Raw genomic sequence first — 15556 nt, forward strand, 5'->3', positions numbered from 1 at the left:
TAGTTAAGAGCACTGGTTGTTCTTCCAATGGACCTGGATTCAAATCCCAAAACCCACATGCGTGGCTGACAACTGCCTGTGTCTCCAGTTCCAGGAGCCCCAGTGTCCTCTTCTGCAGCCAGTCCCACAAGTGGTGCACGTAGAAGCATGGAAGTAAAACATCTAGGTACATAAAGAATTTTTTTAATCAGACATGCTGGTGCACACTTGAAGTTTCAGGGCTAGGGGTGTAGGGCCTCACTAGTCAGCCAGCCTAGCCTACAAGTTGAGTTCTGGGCTAGTTCTCAAGTAAATAAATACGTAAAAAGGTACATGGCCTGGCTCATGGGAACTCCCAGAATCTGAACCAACAACCAGGGAGCCTGCATGGGATTGACCTAGGCCCTCTGCATACATGTGACAGTTGTAGAGTTTGAGCTCTGTGTGAGACTCCTGGCAACGGGAGTAGGGGCCGTCCCTAGTGCTTTGGTTGGTTGGGAACCTATTCCTCTATCTGGATTGCCTTGCCCATCCTGAATATGGGGGTGGAGGGCAGAGCTCCATCTTACGGCAGCTTGATCTGCTATGCTTTGCTGATGCCCATAAAAGGCCTGCCCCTTTCTGGGTGGATATGGAGAAGAGGTAGATTGGGGGTTCGAGGGGAGGGGGGAGAAGGGACGGGAGACTGCAGTCAGGGTGTGAAATAAATTAATTTTTTAAAAAGGTGCACTTCAGTCGAATTGGCACTTCAAGCACATGAACTTCGCATGATTCCAGGACTGGAGGAGCCTGACCCTGAGCTGCTGCAGGAGATATGGGAGGAAGGGGTTGAGTGGCGCAGGTCCAGGGTAGAGGCATGAACTTGCATGGGCAGATGTCAACCCAGGCCCCTCTGGGGACAGTGCTCTCTGTGCCACAGCAGCCTCGGTGTCCAAATGTGCACTGCAAGGTGGCATCAAGGGAACAAGAAGAATTTCACATGATTATTAGCAGGGTTGGAGCTTCCAGTTATGGTCAGGATTCTATCCTCTGTTAATCCTTGGGCTTGCGTCTTCTGGATACTATCAATGCAGTGTCTTCTGTTGCTGTCAGGGTCACACCTCTGGTCATTGTCAACGTTGTGTCTTCTATTGCTGTCAGGGTCACACTTTCTGGTCATTGTCAATGTTGCGTTCTTTGTTGCTGTCAGGGTCACACCTCTGGTTATTGTCAACATTGTATCTTCTGTTGCTGTCAGGGTCACACTTTCTGGTTATTGTCAATCCTGCGTCTTCTGTTGAGTCAAGTCTGCATGCCCTGTTTACTGCAAGGGTTGTATTTCTTGATTACCACGGGGTTGTGTCTCCTGGTTACCAGTGGAGCTGTATTTCCTGACACTGTTGGGACTGTATTTTCTGGTTACCATTGGAGTTACCTCTTCTGGTTACCACCAAGGTTACATCTTTCGTTGACAATCTTACCGTCCTCCCGGGAGTCAGAGCTGTAATGTCCTCTACCCAGTCAGGCCATGGTACCCTGAGAAGTGTTGAGTTCAGACTCCAAAGGAAAGGAGAAGCCGATGATAGCACCGACTCCACCTTCCTGCATCTGTGCCTGCACCTGCCAGGCAAAAATGGGTGGCTTCCCTTCAGTACTGCTCCATGACAAATTATTCTAAAATGTGCTAATTTAACTAAAGCTTACAATTTTTTCCTCTAGTTCTCTGGTTTGAGCAGGTCCAAGATTAAATAGTTATGACCTGAGATTTCTTATGAAGCTGGGAGGCTGAAGTTCCCAGGGCTACCTGTCCTAGGAAGCTCTCAGGGTGTTTTCCTTCACCTGTCTGTGTCTCAGTGTGTCTCATGAGGCTCTCTGCAGTGGAACAGCCCAGGACTAAAGCCAGGGTGCTGAAACCAGGAAAAGAAACTTCCAGGCCCTTGAAATCACATTCAAGACTAGCACACCTCTTCTATGGCATTTATATCATTCAGGTCTGCTAAGGCCATTAGAATCTGAGGGACAGAGGTGCAGGTGACATCGGGCCCTGCGGGGGTGGCAGGATATAGGAAGGGAAAACTCAGGGCAGCGTCTTTTCAGACAAACGGGCACCACAGAGAGCAAAAGGAATTCTCTGCCCAGTTGGCTCTGAGAGGGGTCCCTCCCTGCTGCTCTTGGTAGGCCCAGAGATTGGAACAACAAAGTCAAGTTTGAACAAGTATAATTGTATAAAATATTAGGGGAGAAAGTTACTGTGCCCTCACCACCCTTGGGCCACAAAGATCAAGCTGAAGGGGAGAGGCTCTCATAGGGGAGAGCCATTTGCCAGCACAGCTCAAGTAGAGACTACACATTACTTTTTTAATCTATTAAAATTGACTATAGCATAAGCCACACAAGAAAATCTGAAAAATATAATTTTTATAGATCATATTTTCCCATCATAACACACACTCACACACACACACTCACGCACATGCATACACATGCTGAAATTTAGTAATGATGGATTAAATTCTACTTTGTAGAAAGCACTTACAAGTTTCCAAACACTCACAAATTACCTTTGGACCTAGAAGAAAGCCAAAGCTGCAGATCGCAGGCATCTAGGAAGTAGTCACAACAGAGCACCACAGGGAAACCTTTGGGGTTTCCAAATATCAGAGCCCCGAAGCCCTCCACTGCTGACTGAGAAAAAAGTAGACACACGCGGCTTAAAACTCAGAGAAGAAACTGAGATTAACCCGCAGAAAACAGACGCACAGAGCCAGTTAGTGTAAGAACAAGTTAGCGGAAAGAAAACAATCAGCAGACCTGGAAAAAGGCTCTGCGGAAGTTCTTTGGAAATGTGAGCATCGTTGACTGATCCGTGTGCGACCACATTATATTAAGAGTAACAAAAGGGGGTCTCAACACAGATACGGAGTCTTTTAGGTTTTTTGAGTAAATATCATTGAAGATAAAACTGCTTTACTGATCTTATGTTTTTAAATGAATGGAATCTATAAGAAAATGATGAAAGTATTTGTAACAAGTGTCAATGTTTTATGAAATGCATGTTCTTAGCACATGCCTCCCATGTTTTTATAACAATTAAAATATCCCCTTTTTAAAGAGAATCACTTAGCTTACTAGCAAGTCTAGCAGGGAGTTTCTGTGCTGGTCAGGACTATTAGGTTGATACACGCATGTGCCATATTGGCATGTCTTACGGTGATACCTCAAATACAGAGCTTTTTGTGTGGAAACAGCAAAATCATCATTAAAGCTGATTTTTATTATAGCTAGTGTACTTGATGCTTACATATGTATTGTGGCAGTTTTTATGGATGCTTACTTATATATTTATTTTTTCTGAAATGATTTTGAAGTGAGTTTCACCCTGAACTTATGACTTCATGGAGAGCCATTGTTAATATTTCCTCCTTCACTTCAGTCACAAATGGAAGCACTACAAAATAAAATAAAATCAAGAATTTCATTCTGTACTTTTTAAAATAAAAGCCTTGAGCATAGCAAAAAAAAAACACACATACACATACACACACAAAATCAAAGGTTAGTGATATGATTCTAGAACTTTTAGTTTACTTCAAAATACTCAGATAATTTTCATTAGAAAAATTTTAAAATTTATTGTGTTAGTAGACCAAAATAAAATATTAAATTGAGTCCTCAAAAATACTTGATAAAATTTTTAAATATTACTTGTTTGTTTGTTTGTTTGTTTCAAGATAGGATCTCATTGTATAGTTCTGGCTGTCCTGGAACTCACTCTGTAGACCAGGTTAACCTCAAACTCACAGAGATCCTCCTGCCTCTGCCTCCCAAGTGCTGGGATTAAAGACATGTGCCAGTATACACCAGGCTTAAATATTTCTTTTTAAAGCATCAATTGAATAGAAAAATATTTAATGTGACTAAAATACTTATAAATATGATTATCTTGCTGTATATAAAAAACTTTATTTTTACATTCTTAGACTCAGAAAACTAGAACTTAAAAGATACTTTTCATAAACTCACAGCCACTGTGGTTGCCTGCATATGACCAGGCCAGGCAGGGTTCTAGTGCAGGTGGAGAGGGCCACATAGCCTACACCCCCAGCTTGGCCATGCTGGTGTCGATGTGCCTTGGAGAGGGAGTTGTTCTCTTGAACCCCGCTGGGCTGACCAGGCTCCAGTAGATGACCACACACCTGTGCAGACGTGGGCAACATGAACTGGACTCAGAGCCATTTAAAAAAAATTTAAAGGAACAGCCCAGTAGAGAAGTGAGCAGAGCTTGTGAGCAGGCTAGTCACTAGGGTGTGGATGTAAAACATAACCTCGCACATATGAAACAACTACCGAAGAAGAGATTGTGTTGCCTCTGATCATTACATTGAAAGCCGTCCCCTCTTAAAACCGTAGTTGAAAGCATCATTTATTATCCATTTTCCCAGATGAAAGATTGGCAGTAGTATCAAAAGCTGTTCGAATGTGCGTTAGCTAACTCACTGTGCCTTTCCTGACTGGTGGGTAAATGAAAACACATCTATCATTTACCACAGTCTCTTTTGCAGCAGAGATCGTTGGGTTCCTACTGACTCACAATGAGTTTAATAGCTGCACTGTTGCTTCTGTGTGAGAGAAGGTTGAAACATCAGAGAAGCACAGGACCTGTGCAAGCTGAGTAAGAAATCCCAGCATGAGGCAGGAGGGGTGGGGTGCCTCCGGGACCACACCACAGCTGAGGAGCTGTTGGCTTTGGAGAAAGCGAGACTCAGTCCTTCTCAGGGGGGACCTCAGGCGTGTTCCCCATGCATCAGTGGACACCCCACAGCCACGTGCATGTGGGGAGCACTAATTGCACTCAGTGGAGGAGGGGGGCACCTGAAGCAAGAAAGGAGAGACCCTAGGGAATGGTCAGGGGAGGTAGGGGAAGGGAGTCGGGGGGCAGATATGGTTAAGGTGAGTGATAGACATCTATGCAATTATAGAACGAGTAATAGCAAGGAAGTGAAGGGCTGGGCACCTGGTTCAGTGGCGGAGACCCTGCCAAGCATGCCCAAGGTCCTGGGTGCAAGAGACAGAATACAAGAAGGGAGTGTTATGTACTTTTTTACCCAGCCTAATTTGACTATCCTAAACACATGCCGCCCACGGGTGTTTGTGCTTTCTAAGGTGGAAAACCACGGAGATGATTCTGAATCCTGTTACCTGTGTTCCTTCTCTCGTCCCCTTTTTCTTCTTTCCTTCATGTATTTTCCAAGTTTTCATAAATATAGAACACAGAACTCTGTGATCAGATGAAAGGGGGATTTGTATGAAATAAATCATACCTCGGTAGTAATTACTGACAAATCATATGTGTCTTGGTAAAGGTATGCCATCTTCATTTTTCTAGCTTCCTCGTGTTGCCAAACATCTTCCTCGGGCTTTCATCTTGCCCTTAGTTTTGGCATCAAAAGGGCTGATTACAGGGAGCGTGCCAGCCTGTGTGTCAGCAGAATGAATCAAATAACCAAGAGAGTTGACCTTGGATCCTTTTCCCGGACAGCACATAAAAAGCAGGCTAGGAAAGGAAATGCATTCCAGACGAGCCGAGCTGCGGGGAGGGGGGAACGTGGAGCTGGATGTCCGCTTCATCCTGACAGCACACTTTCTCGGGTTCAGGGCTCACGCAATACCTGCACTGTTTATCTCTGTCATGGAACTGGACCTGTGATGTGAATGTTGTCACGAGTAAAGCCAGAGCATGGTGTCTTCTTTTAAAATGACGGACCAGCATTGAAGTATAGGGTTCAAAGACAGAAAAGAAAATCAGCCAGAGAGATTCGGAGGAGCCCACCCCAGCTCATGCTAAGAGCTTGGATATCCTGTAGGTGGGAGACACTGAATGGTTCAGACAGGAAGAAAACTGAATGTGTGTGTACACTTATTATATGCACATTTTATATGCTTCTACAAATGTGTGTGCATGCATGTGTGTGCATATTTATATATGGAGATTTACATGAAAACCAGGATATCATGGGAAAGGCTGGGAGACCTGTCTACTACCTGACCCCAGTTTTAGATGTGCAGTAGAGAGAACAGCAAGAGTCGGGGGGTTTTAAATGTCCTCTCTGCTTCTCTCTGTCACACAGAAGATGGTACCCCGCCCATCCCAATTCTCACCTCCATTCCTTCTCATCTCAGGGTTGGTTCTACCCACCCGCATTTTACTCCTTGGATGCTCTGACTCCCAGGAGAGAGAATCTTCCTGATCCAACCCAGATCAGGTGCCTACCTCTGGCCCAGTCAATGATAGAGCACAGACATGCCTGCTAGGATCCATTTGTTTGTGAATCATTGGCTCTGTTTCAACCTCTGGACTATGTACCCTCATGAGGGCAAGCTCTTGGTGCTTTCTCAGAACTGTCTGAAGCCCCCTGTGATTGATAGACGATACAACCACTTGGGAAGGGATGCAGTGACTCAGAGCATGGAGAGAGGTGTCCGTGGGGAGATGTTGCTTTGGTGTCGTCTCTCCTAAGGTATCCCCAAAGCGCCAACTTCAATAGTTTCATCAATGGACATCAGTGAGCCCATGGCTCTGAGATTTTCTTTCTACTCTGAGAACCAGAGTTTCTTTACAAGATTGATTTTCCCCAACCCCCATCCCAAACAGCCATCTCCAAACAAACTTTGGAAGGCTAATTCTTTTGTCACTTGTGGAAACCTGCTGCCCTCTGTGAGAAGTAGATCAGAGAACAGGTATTTGTAGAAGAAACTTGGCTTGCACATTGCACTTTTTCCAAGATTGCTTTAGTATCCTCTCTGTGAAATCCAATTTCCTTGAATGACCTCTGTTCGTAGGAAACTATTTGGTTTAGTTTGTGGGAGCCATGGCATATTTTAAACCATCTCCGAAGGCCAGCTCCATCTCTGCTGAGCGTGCCTGATAGCCAGATGTTTCCTAACACTCAGCATACATGAGCTCACCCCTGGCACATTTCTCAAACACACTCACCCCAAAGCTCTTCTCCCATCTCCTCAGCATCCCACAGCTCAAACTCAGAACTCAGGGGCCAGCTTGAATCCTCAAAAGAGTTGCCTAAGCGTGGAAGGTGAAGGCTCCTATGCTGAAATCTCCAATTTCCTAATATTTCAAAAATCTAACAAACAGCTGGAAGATATGCAGTACAAAGGCAGGATCGGAGCTAGCCAAGCTAAGCAACACGAAAAGATGTGCAAACTGGCTGCCCGAAAGAATCCAATTAAACTGCAGGCGGAGGATTCTGCAGTCACCCAGATCTGATGAAATCATAGAGCTCAGGGCTAAGGGCCCTTGGACACATCTAGCCAGTACAGAAGACCAAGGAAGAGAGGGCCTCCAAGAGGGTGACGTTCCGTAGGTCTCACAGGAAGAGTGTGTTAGGGACAAAGCAAAGACCCCGACAGACCACAGTCCCATACTCCCAGTTCCCTGTCTCCATACCCTCTACAGTTCAAGGGAAACCTTGAATGTGGTCATCAGGACCCTGCATCCCAACCACACCATAATTAGGCAAAGGGATTTGTTAGGAGGACATTTGCCTTTTAAAAAAATAATTAAGCCTCGGTTCCATCCCCAGCATGACACAAAAACTAAGTGTGGCTGTACCTGCTTGTGTGGGCTACAGTTCAGAATAGAAACAGAGTTATTCTTGGCAATATAGCAAGATCAAGGCTAGCCTGAGCTACAAGAAATCCAGCAAGAAATGTGGAGAGAGACCAAAGGGAGCACATAGGATCCTTATTATGTCTCCTCAAGAACAGGGAAGAACCCATGGCAAGATAACTTAAGGATATCTAGATAGCCCTGTCATCATAGCCTGGACTTCTAAAAAGCAAGCTTATGAGGACTAGATGAGCCTTAAGAATCTCCTGCTCAGAGACCCACACTATGTAAGGATTATTTATCAAGTGACTACTTGGACCTCGAGATTTTATTAGGAGCTCTGGCTTCAAGGGGAGACCCTGGGCTGCCTGGGAGACATATGAAACCAGTAGTGAGTACTGTCCATGCCACGGAAAGGTGTCCACAGGGCTGAGGCAAGACAGGCTGGACGTCCTGCAGGTAGAGTGAAGCCAGCGTCACGGAACCCCATGGCATTGGAGGCTGTGAAGAACTTTGCATTAGAGAGTGAACTGAGCAGACAGACTTACGTTCTGGAACAACCTCTCACATCTGTGTGGCGAGTTCACGGACTGTGGCCAAGTGCTACACTGTGTAAAGCTGGCCATTGGTCCTTCGGGGATCTTTTTGCACTTATTATTCGTAGCCAGGATAATAGTAAAAAGAATGCATTCCTGAGCCATGCAGAACTAGGCTTTATTCCCACCCCACCTGTTGCTGCCTGTGGGGTTTTGAACAAATTATTTAAATAGGCCTGAGCTCTCCCTTTCGTTTCTCCACATGGAGATAATGATGCCTCACTCATAGGATTTTGAAGTGCTCATGGATGCTTCATAGACGATGTGCGTGGCGGGGGGGATATTTCTGATACCCCTCCCATGTATTACAAGAGATTGTCACATTTTCCTCTTGGATTTTTTTTGTTCGTATGGTACTGAGGATTGAGCCTCATGGGTGCTAGGCAAATGCCCTACCATTCAGTTATATCCCCAGGTCTTCTTAAAATTCTACCAAAGGGGCTGGAGAGGTGGCTCAGTGGTTAAGAGCACTGCTTGCTCTTACAGAGGAGCAACCAAGTTCAATTCCTAGGACTCATGTGGTAGCTCACAACCCTCTGTGACTCCAGTTCTAGGGGACCTAACAACTTCCAATCTCCAGGTACACACACGGTACACAGACATATATGCAGGCTAAACATCTGTAACTAAAAATTCTATTAGAGCGTGTGCTACTGGTGCGTTAAAAAAAATGGCATTCTTATTTTATTAATAAAGAAGGCAAGGTAAACTAAGGTCAAAGCCAGCCTTGGATATGACTCAAGCCACCCAGAAACAGTGCTGCAGAGAATTAAACTGAGTTGCAAAGGGCCAGTATCATGAGAGAAAGCTCTGGTCGCCATAGCAACCTTTTAAGCAAACACTGGAGATCTGCTGGCGAGTACAACACTAACGACATCTGGTGTTTCTATTATCCCCTCACAAGCGAAAACTAAGAGCGAGAAGGGAAAGAAAATGCCCTGCGAACTAATCTTTAGGCCAATTATGCTCCGAGTAGCTCATGTTTGTGCCCGCGCCTCTGGCCCAGGTTTTTAGAACTCTCGGGAGCCAGGCCGCTCTTTGAAGAGCCGGTCTTACTGTAAAGTGCTCCAGGGTACGCTGGTGATGAGTCTGCACCTTTTCTCAGTAAGATAAATACAAATTTATCGACCATCAGCTGCCTGTGCAAAGCACTGTGGGAGGTCTTGCAAGCGGTAAGTGACAGCAGCTATGTAGCAACAGGAAGGCAGGAGGGGCCACTGAGGCTTCTTCCATCCCTGCCTGCGTTTTACTTACTCCCTGTTTACTAATTTTATCATAGAAGCCTTGTGTGGCGTGCAGCTCAGCCCTGAACCTGGAGTCAGACCTACATCCAGCTGCATATCTACCACAGGGGAGGCCAAGTCTGCCTCCGACATCTGTTTCCCCGTCAGCAGAGGGCAGCACTAAATTCGGCTGTTTCCCAAGTGTGATACACCACACTGTGTTCTAGACCCTTTCCTGAGAGTGACTGAAGGACTCCCAGGGTGCCTGTAAGCAGCCCCAGTTCTCCAGAGCCCCAGTCCACATCACGGATTTGGACTCCCAGCATGGGCTCTGAGCAGACATTGGTGGAGGGCCAGGAGCTCCCGAGCCTGCAGAGAGAACCTCTGGGGAAAGCTGTGTGCTCATCTACGCAGTGAGCACGTGGCCTTCTGGACTAATTGGCCTAGAGACAACAATACAATCCAAAGGCAGAGGGGTCCTCTCCTAAGCTCCAGTAGCCCAGAATCTCCATCTTCAAAGGGACCGCAGTTCCTGAAGCTATTAGTACACATTAGGTGTTTAGAAAGGAAGACAGGGAAGGTGGCTCCGGAGATCACTGTGGGACTCTATGGCAGACAGTCATAGCACTTGAGGGAAAGAGCCCTATACAATGTCGTTAGAAAACTGTAACAGGGCTCAGCTTCACTCAACTCTGAGAGAGAGTGGCCTAGCTAGTAGAGACAACAGTTGCCATGTTCACCCTTGAAGCTGGCCAGAGCTGGGTGCTCTGGGAGGGGAAGTGAGAAGACACCAGGTGGTTGCTGGAGTTAGTGGAGACCCAGGAAAGCTTGGATCTGGCTTCACCTTGTGATAGACCCACACCAAGGACTTGGGTGCCGGCACCTGTGTGGGACGTCGTAATTCCTAAACAGATAGAGTCCGGTCAGGTCCGGCCCTTTCTGAGCCAGACACTCTGGCTAGCGTGATGTCTTGGAAAGGAATTCCCAGACCATTGCTAATGCTTCCAAAGCCTCTGCTTTTCCCATGTGACTTCAGACAACTCCGTTCTGACTGTGACTCTCCAGACCTTCCACGCAAAGCATCCTGGGAGGTTTCTTGTAGAAAAGCAGAGTATCTCCTCTTGTCACGAGAGGCTAAGCAGTTACAGATAAAACAGCTGCAGTGTGCAGGCTACGATGTGGCTAAGGACAGTAACTAGAAAAATACCCAAGAAAGCAAATAAAGAGCGGGGGCCAGAGTTTCCTGGGAAGATGGACGTCTCACGTGAAGGATGGGGGCACACAGGAAAGGAAAGGGTCTCATCTCCCATACCCCCACAAGCTTGCAGCTTCCTGATCCATCACAGGCCAGGTCTCAGGATGCATGCTCTCTCTCTCTCTCTCTCTCTCTCTCTCTCTCTCTCTCTCTCTCTCTCTCTCTCACACACACACACACACACACACACACACACACACACACACACTTGTTCCTTAAATTCTACAGCCTGCCCCCTGAATTCCCCTTCTGGCCTTCCTAGGATCTAATGTGGGGAGCTGGGGGCTCTCTAGACATGCCTCCACCGAGGCTAGAATTACAGGCTATGTGTCGGTGTGGGGAGACCTTTAGGTAGTGCCCTGTACCAGCAGTGAATAAATAAACAGGAGGAGAAGCAGAAGGGCACACTCAGAAGTGACCTCCCAAGGCCTTCTTTGAAGGGAAGATGATTCTGTGACAGCTACACATGCCCCATGGGCCTGGGAAGCCAAGAGAGGCCAGGAACACAGGGTGGCCGTCCTGGCCTGGTTGGCAGTGTGGGAGGAGCTCATCAGAAAGCTAAGGGAGTTTGCACAGCTGGTAACGTGCAAAAGAGACCCTGCCATGGCGCAAGTGTGGGGCCCGGTGCCTGGAGAAAGAAGACAGAGGTCACAGCCGAAGATGAGCTGCTCCAGGCTCTGTGCTCTCCAGAGTCTGGGGGAAGGACAGGGGTCTCTCAGCATTGTCCTGTTAAGTCCCTAGGAAGCCACACATGAAAAAGAAGCCGAGTTTAGGAGACATACACACTCAGCAATGAAATGTCTTTGCTGAATTTCTTACAAGGACAGGTCTAGAAAGAGTCCTGTGACCAGACACACACACCCTCAAAAAAAAGCATTCTGGTGTGAAGGGCTAGGGAAAGGTTCTTGTTTCTCAACCTTAACTTCTTTCCAGGGAAGGGAATGCCAGGAACCCTACTGGCAAGGCTAAAAGTAAATGTGACACCCTCCATAACATTATGGTCCAGCTAGTGTCAGCCATCTTCCCTCTCTCCCCACCCAAGGTGAGAGACCGTAAGGGAAAGGGATTGGAGCAGTCTGATACCCAGCCGGATCAGGAAGGGAAAGGATTCAAAGAGACCAGTGGCTAATGTATTATCAGGTGGCCAGGTCAGCGGCAGCATGGCGGCGGTCCACCGTGCTCAGCATCCATTCATGGTCCTCCTCTGATTCTCTTCCAGGGGCGCTGCATCAACTTTACCAGAGTGAAGAACACTCAGGCCGCCAAGTATCCCCTCAACAACGCCTACCACCCCAGCTCCCCACCTCCTGCTCCTATCTACACGCCCCCACCCCCTGCTCCCCACTGCCCTCCCCCAGCCCCTAGTGCCCCCACTCCTCCCATCCCCTCCCCACCTTCCATCCTCCCCCCTCCTCCTCAGGCCCCGCCCCCTAACAGGGCACCACCCCCCTCCCGACCTCCTCCAAGACCTTCTGTCTAGAACCCAAAGTCTGTGCTCTGGGCTGCCTGAGAAACTCCGGGAGGAGGTTCCTCTACTGTTAGAAAGATCTTCCCAGCCCAAGGTGGTGAGCGGTGACTGACCTGGCACGATTTCAAAGCAAGTCGTGATGGGCAGAACAAAATGGAAATTTTGAACTGCCTGAAGACAAACAATGAGACAATTGCAGTCACATTTCTAGCCTGTGACCCCTCACCTCTAGAAGAAGGTTCCAGAGATGGCTGCACTGCCAAGATGCTCTCAACCAGATCATGTCCCATGGAGACAAGGAAGAAAGTCATTTCTGAGAACGGAATGCAGCATTGGATAAGAAATAACCTGGTTGAGATTCTGAATGCCACCTTCCTCCATGACTTGACTCTTGACCCTTGGACTGGGAACCAGGCCATCTTTACCCCTGGGCACTGGCCAGCAACTCTGAAAAGGTGTGGTGTCCCCAGGGTGCATCAAGCAGGTATTTACGGGGGATCTGCAGGATGTCTTGTATAAGAACACACGCTCTATTCTCCTTCCCCACCCCCCCCCCCAGGTTCCCGGTGAGGAGAGAAGCAGTCTTGGCGGTGGAAAAGGTGTTGCCACGCTGAGACGTTAATGGAGCCAGTCCTTAGCACCGATGAGCAAGCCTTGATGGGAGCATCCACCTGGTACATCTAGAGGTGGCTTTAGCCAAGCACAGTCCCTAAACCACCAAGCCTTGTCATCGTCAGAGGCAGCCTGCTAATATTCGCCTTACACATAGAGGTTTGGCTTTGGCATAGGTCAGAGGTGATCACATGGCACCTTCCACATGAGGTCACAACGTCCTCCGTCTTCAGGACACCAGAGATTTGGAAGTCCAGCTGAGAGACAGTAATCCTGGTCTGATAAGAAAGCTATTCCCCGTTGATTCACTCGGAAACAGGCCATTGTGTGTTTCTCCTTGGCCCTTCAATCTACTCACAAATATTAGCAGTTGTTGAAATACACCCTGTGTGTAACACAGAAAAGCCCTGCCTGATACTGCCACCCCATTTCTCCACATCTGCCGCCTGATCAGTGAGACGTTTAGCCTCACATAAATCCTGGGCATTGTTACCCAACCATGAAAACAGAGGTCGTTGTCAAAGGCAGTGTGCAGCCCCTCCAAAATCATGCTCTTACCCTCCGTTTTCCATAGGTCCTGAAATTCCCATCTCAGGCTCCCAAAACTATAAACTCTTAGCTGGAACAAGAAATTGAAGCTTCTGTGCTTTGGGCTGTGGTCCACAAAGACCCCTTAAGAACAAGTTAGCCTCCTTCCTTCTGCTTATTTAGAGCAGAGGCATCAGATATGGTGAGTTCCGTAGGCGCCAATTCTTGTTCCCCAGGCTGACATTTCTAATTAGCCTCAGGACTACTTCGCAGTTTAGCCCAATGATATTTTGCCACAATACTTCAAACCGCAGCTCTAATGGCCTGTCAGTCATCACTGAGAATTGACAGAGATAAACACTATTTGCAATCCCCACCTTAGAGAAGCAGAGGAGAATGGGGGAGCTACCGGCATGAAAGGTATTGTCTGGGGAGAATTGACCTAGGGGTGCCTAAGTCCATGACCCATGATGGCCCATCCACGGTGCCAACACCAAAGTGACACTTTTGTACCCCAGACCTCGCCATAACCTGCTTTTCAGGACTTAAGGACGCGACCTCCCTTACTCTTACTGAACAAAGCTTCTTTAGTGCAAGTCCCTCATTAAACAAGGGTGGTGGCATTGCTGGGCCCCAGACACCCATTCCCAGGAGAATGGGCTCCCCAGGCTCACAGCATGCGGACAATGAGCCCCCTCCCCCTTGGCTACTGTTTTGACTGCTGGCAGTACAAAACGGGCCCCCCACACCACGACTGCACATTTGTGTGGCCATAAGAAAGTCTGAACCAAGATGCTGGCGTTGCTGTTCAACAAAAGTGGGCTCCAGGGAAGGCAGCAGGCTCCCAAGAGCAGGCCACCCTGTGCCCTGTACAGTTTCCCAAGAGGCCATAGTAAAGTGTCTGAGGAGTAAGGAATGTTGGTACATGGTGATTCTGAGAAGAATTTGCAAGGTTTGACCTTAGAATTGACTCGGTATGTCTTCCTTGGTCATTCAGAATTATGCTTAGAAGTTTCTAGAAACTGGACAAGGTTACTACCTTTCATAGTAGGCTACTCTGGGCAGGAAAGTCTACCTGGTTTACAAAGTCCATCGGTTTTGTGTCATTCCCTGTAAGCAACAGGAGATGGTGGTTCTAATTAGGAAACCGTGTGTGTTATTTGTTTGACCCCTTGTTATTGTCCTTATGGAGTTTTTTTATATAAAAGCCAAATTTTGTTGTATATATTCATATTCCACGTGACAGATGGAAGCACGTCCTATAGGTGTGAATAAAAGAACAGTTGTAGTAAATTATTAAAGCCAGTGATGTTTCACGGCAGGTTACTCTCCAAGCTGTGCTTGTTGATTTCCCACGACCATACCGCTTTAATGTACCAATAGTTACGGAACCGACGACACCCTCGTTTACACAACATCAATGACAGCCTTGCTGAGAACTGCAGTCAGTCCCTCCTCTGACAGCTCGCTCACAAGCAGGGTCCTGCCTGGAGCTTGGCGCATGCGAGACAGAAGAGCTGTCTTTCTCCAGCACTGGGGACAAAGCTACCCGTACACCAAGGGAGCATCTTGGCTCTCAGCCAGGGAGGGGGGGTCTCACTAGGACCCTTAGAAGGAGCAGACACGATCTTCACTTGCCGCCTGCACACAACGTGGTGGTGGGAAGTCCATCAAAGGATGAGTGTAAGATACTGACCAACAGTTCAGCAGCAGAAGGAATTCATGCTGTGTAAAGGGTGGAATTTGTTTGCAAACCCTAGCAAGCCTGTTGGTACTCACCAGGAGGAAGGGAAGGGAACATTCTGGTCAGCTGTCGTCTTAGCTATCTGAGTCTGGCTGCATTATTATGCTTGGAGAACCGACTTAAAAGCATTAGAATATGATTTCTGGATGCACATAACATTAGACTCTTCTCTTTTTCTATGATAATTTAGTTATGGATGTTCAGCACCTCCGAGTGGTTGTTATGAAAGACCTAGCATCACTGTACCGTGCTGTAGGAGACTAGGCTGAACCTGTACAATGGTATACCCTGGAAGTTGCTTTTTTAAGAGAATAATAATAAATACCTAAAACAAGTTCTTTTACTTTTTATTTGTGTGCTTGTCATTAAAATAAAGTACACGGTTTTTTTTTTTCAAGTACTTACCAAGGGGGTCATAAGGAAATAGCTAGCGGGCTGGTGAGAGGGCTCTGCTGGCAAAGGAGCTTGCTGCCAAGCCTGACAATCTGAGTTCGATTCCCGGAACACACATGCTGGAAGGAGAGAACCGCTCACTCCTAAGAGTTGCC

At 47.4% G+C, this 15556-nt stretch overlaps 1 protein-coding gene across 1 annotated transcript in view; it reads left to right on the top strand.

The window, feature by feature from the left end:
• Window positions 1-15351, top strand: part of Antxr1 (ANTXR cell adhesion molecule 1) — a 185763-nt gene extending 170412 nt beyond the window's left edge. Inside the window, exon 18 of the mRNA XM_038320077.1 lies at window positions 11876-15351. Within this exon, the coding sequence (XP_038176005.1) occupies window positions 11876-12136 (261 nt within the window). The 3' untranslated portion in view covers window positions 12137-15351. The remainder of the gene's footprint in view (window positions 1-11875) is intronic.
• The last annotated feature ends 205 nt before the right edge of the window (window positions 15352-15556 follow it).

This window comes from Arvicola amphibius, chromosome 2, assembly GCF_903992535.2.
Source record: "Arvicola amphibius chromosome 2, mArvAmp1.2, whole genome shotgun sequence".
Classification (NCBI taxonomy): domain Eukaryota; kingdom Metazoa; phylum Chordata; class Mammalia; order Rodentia; family Cricetidae; genus Arvicola; species Arvicola amphibius.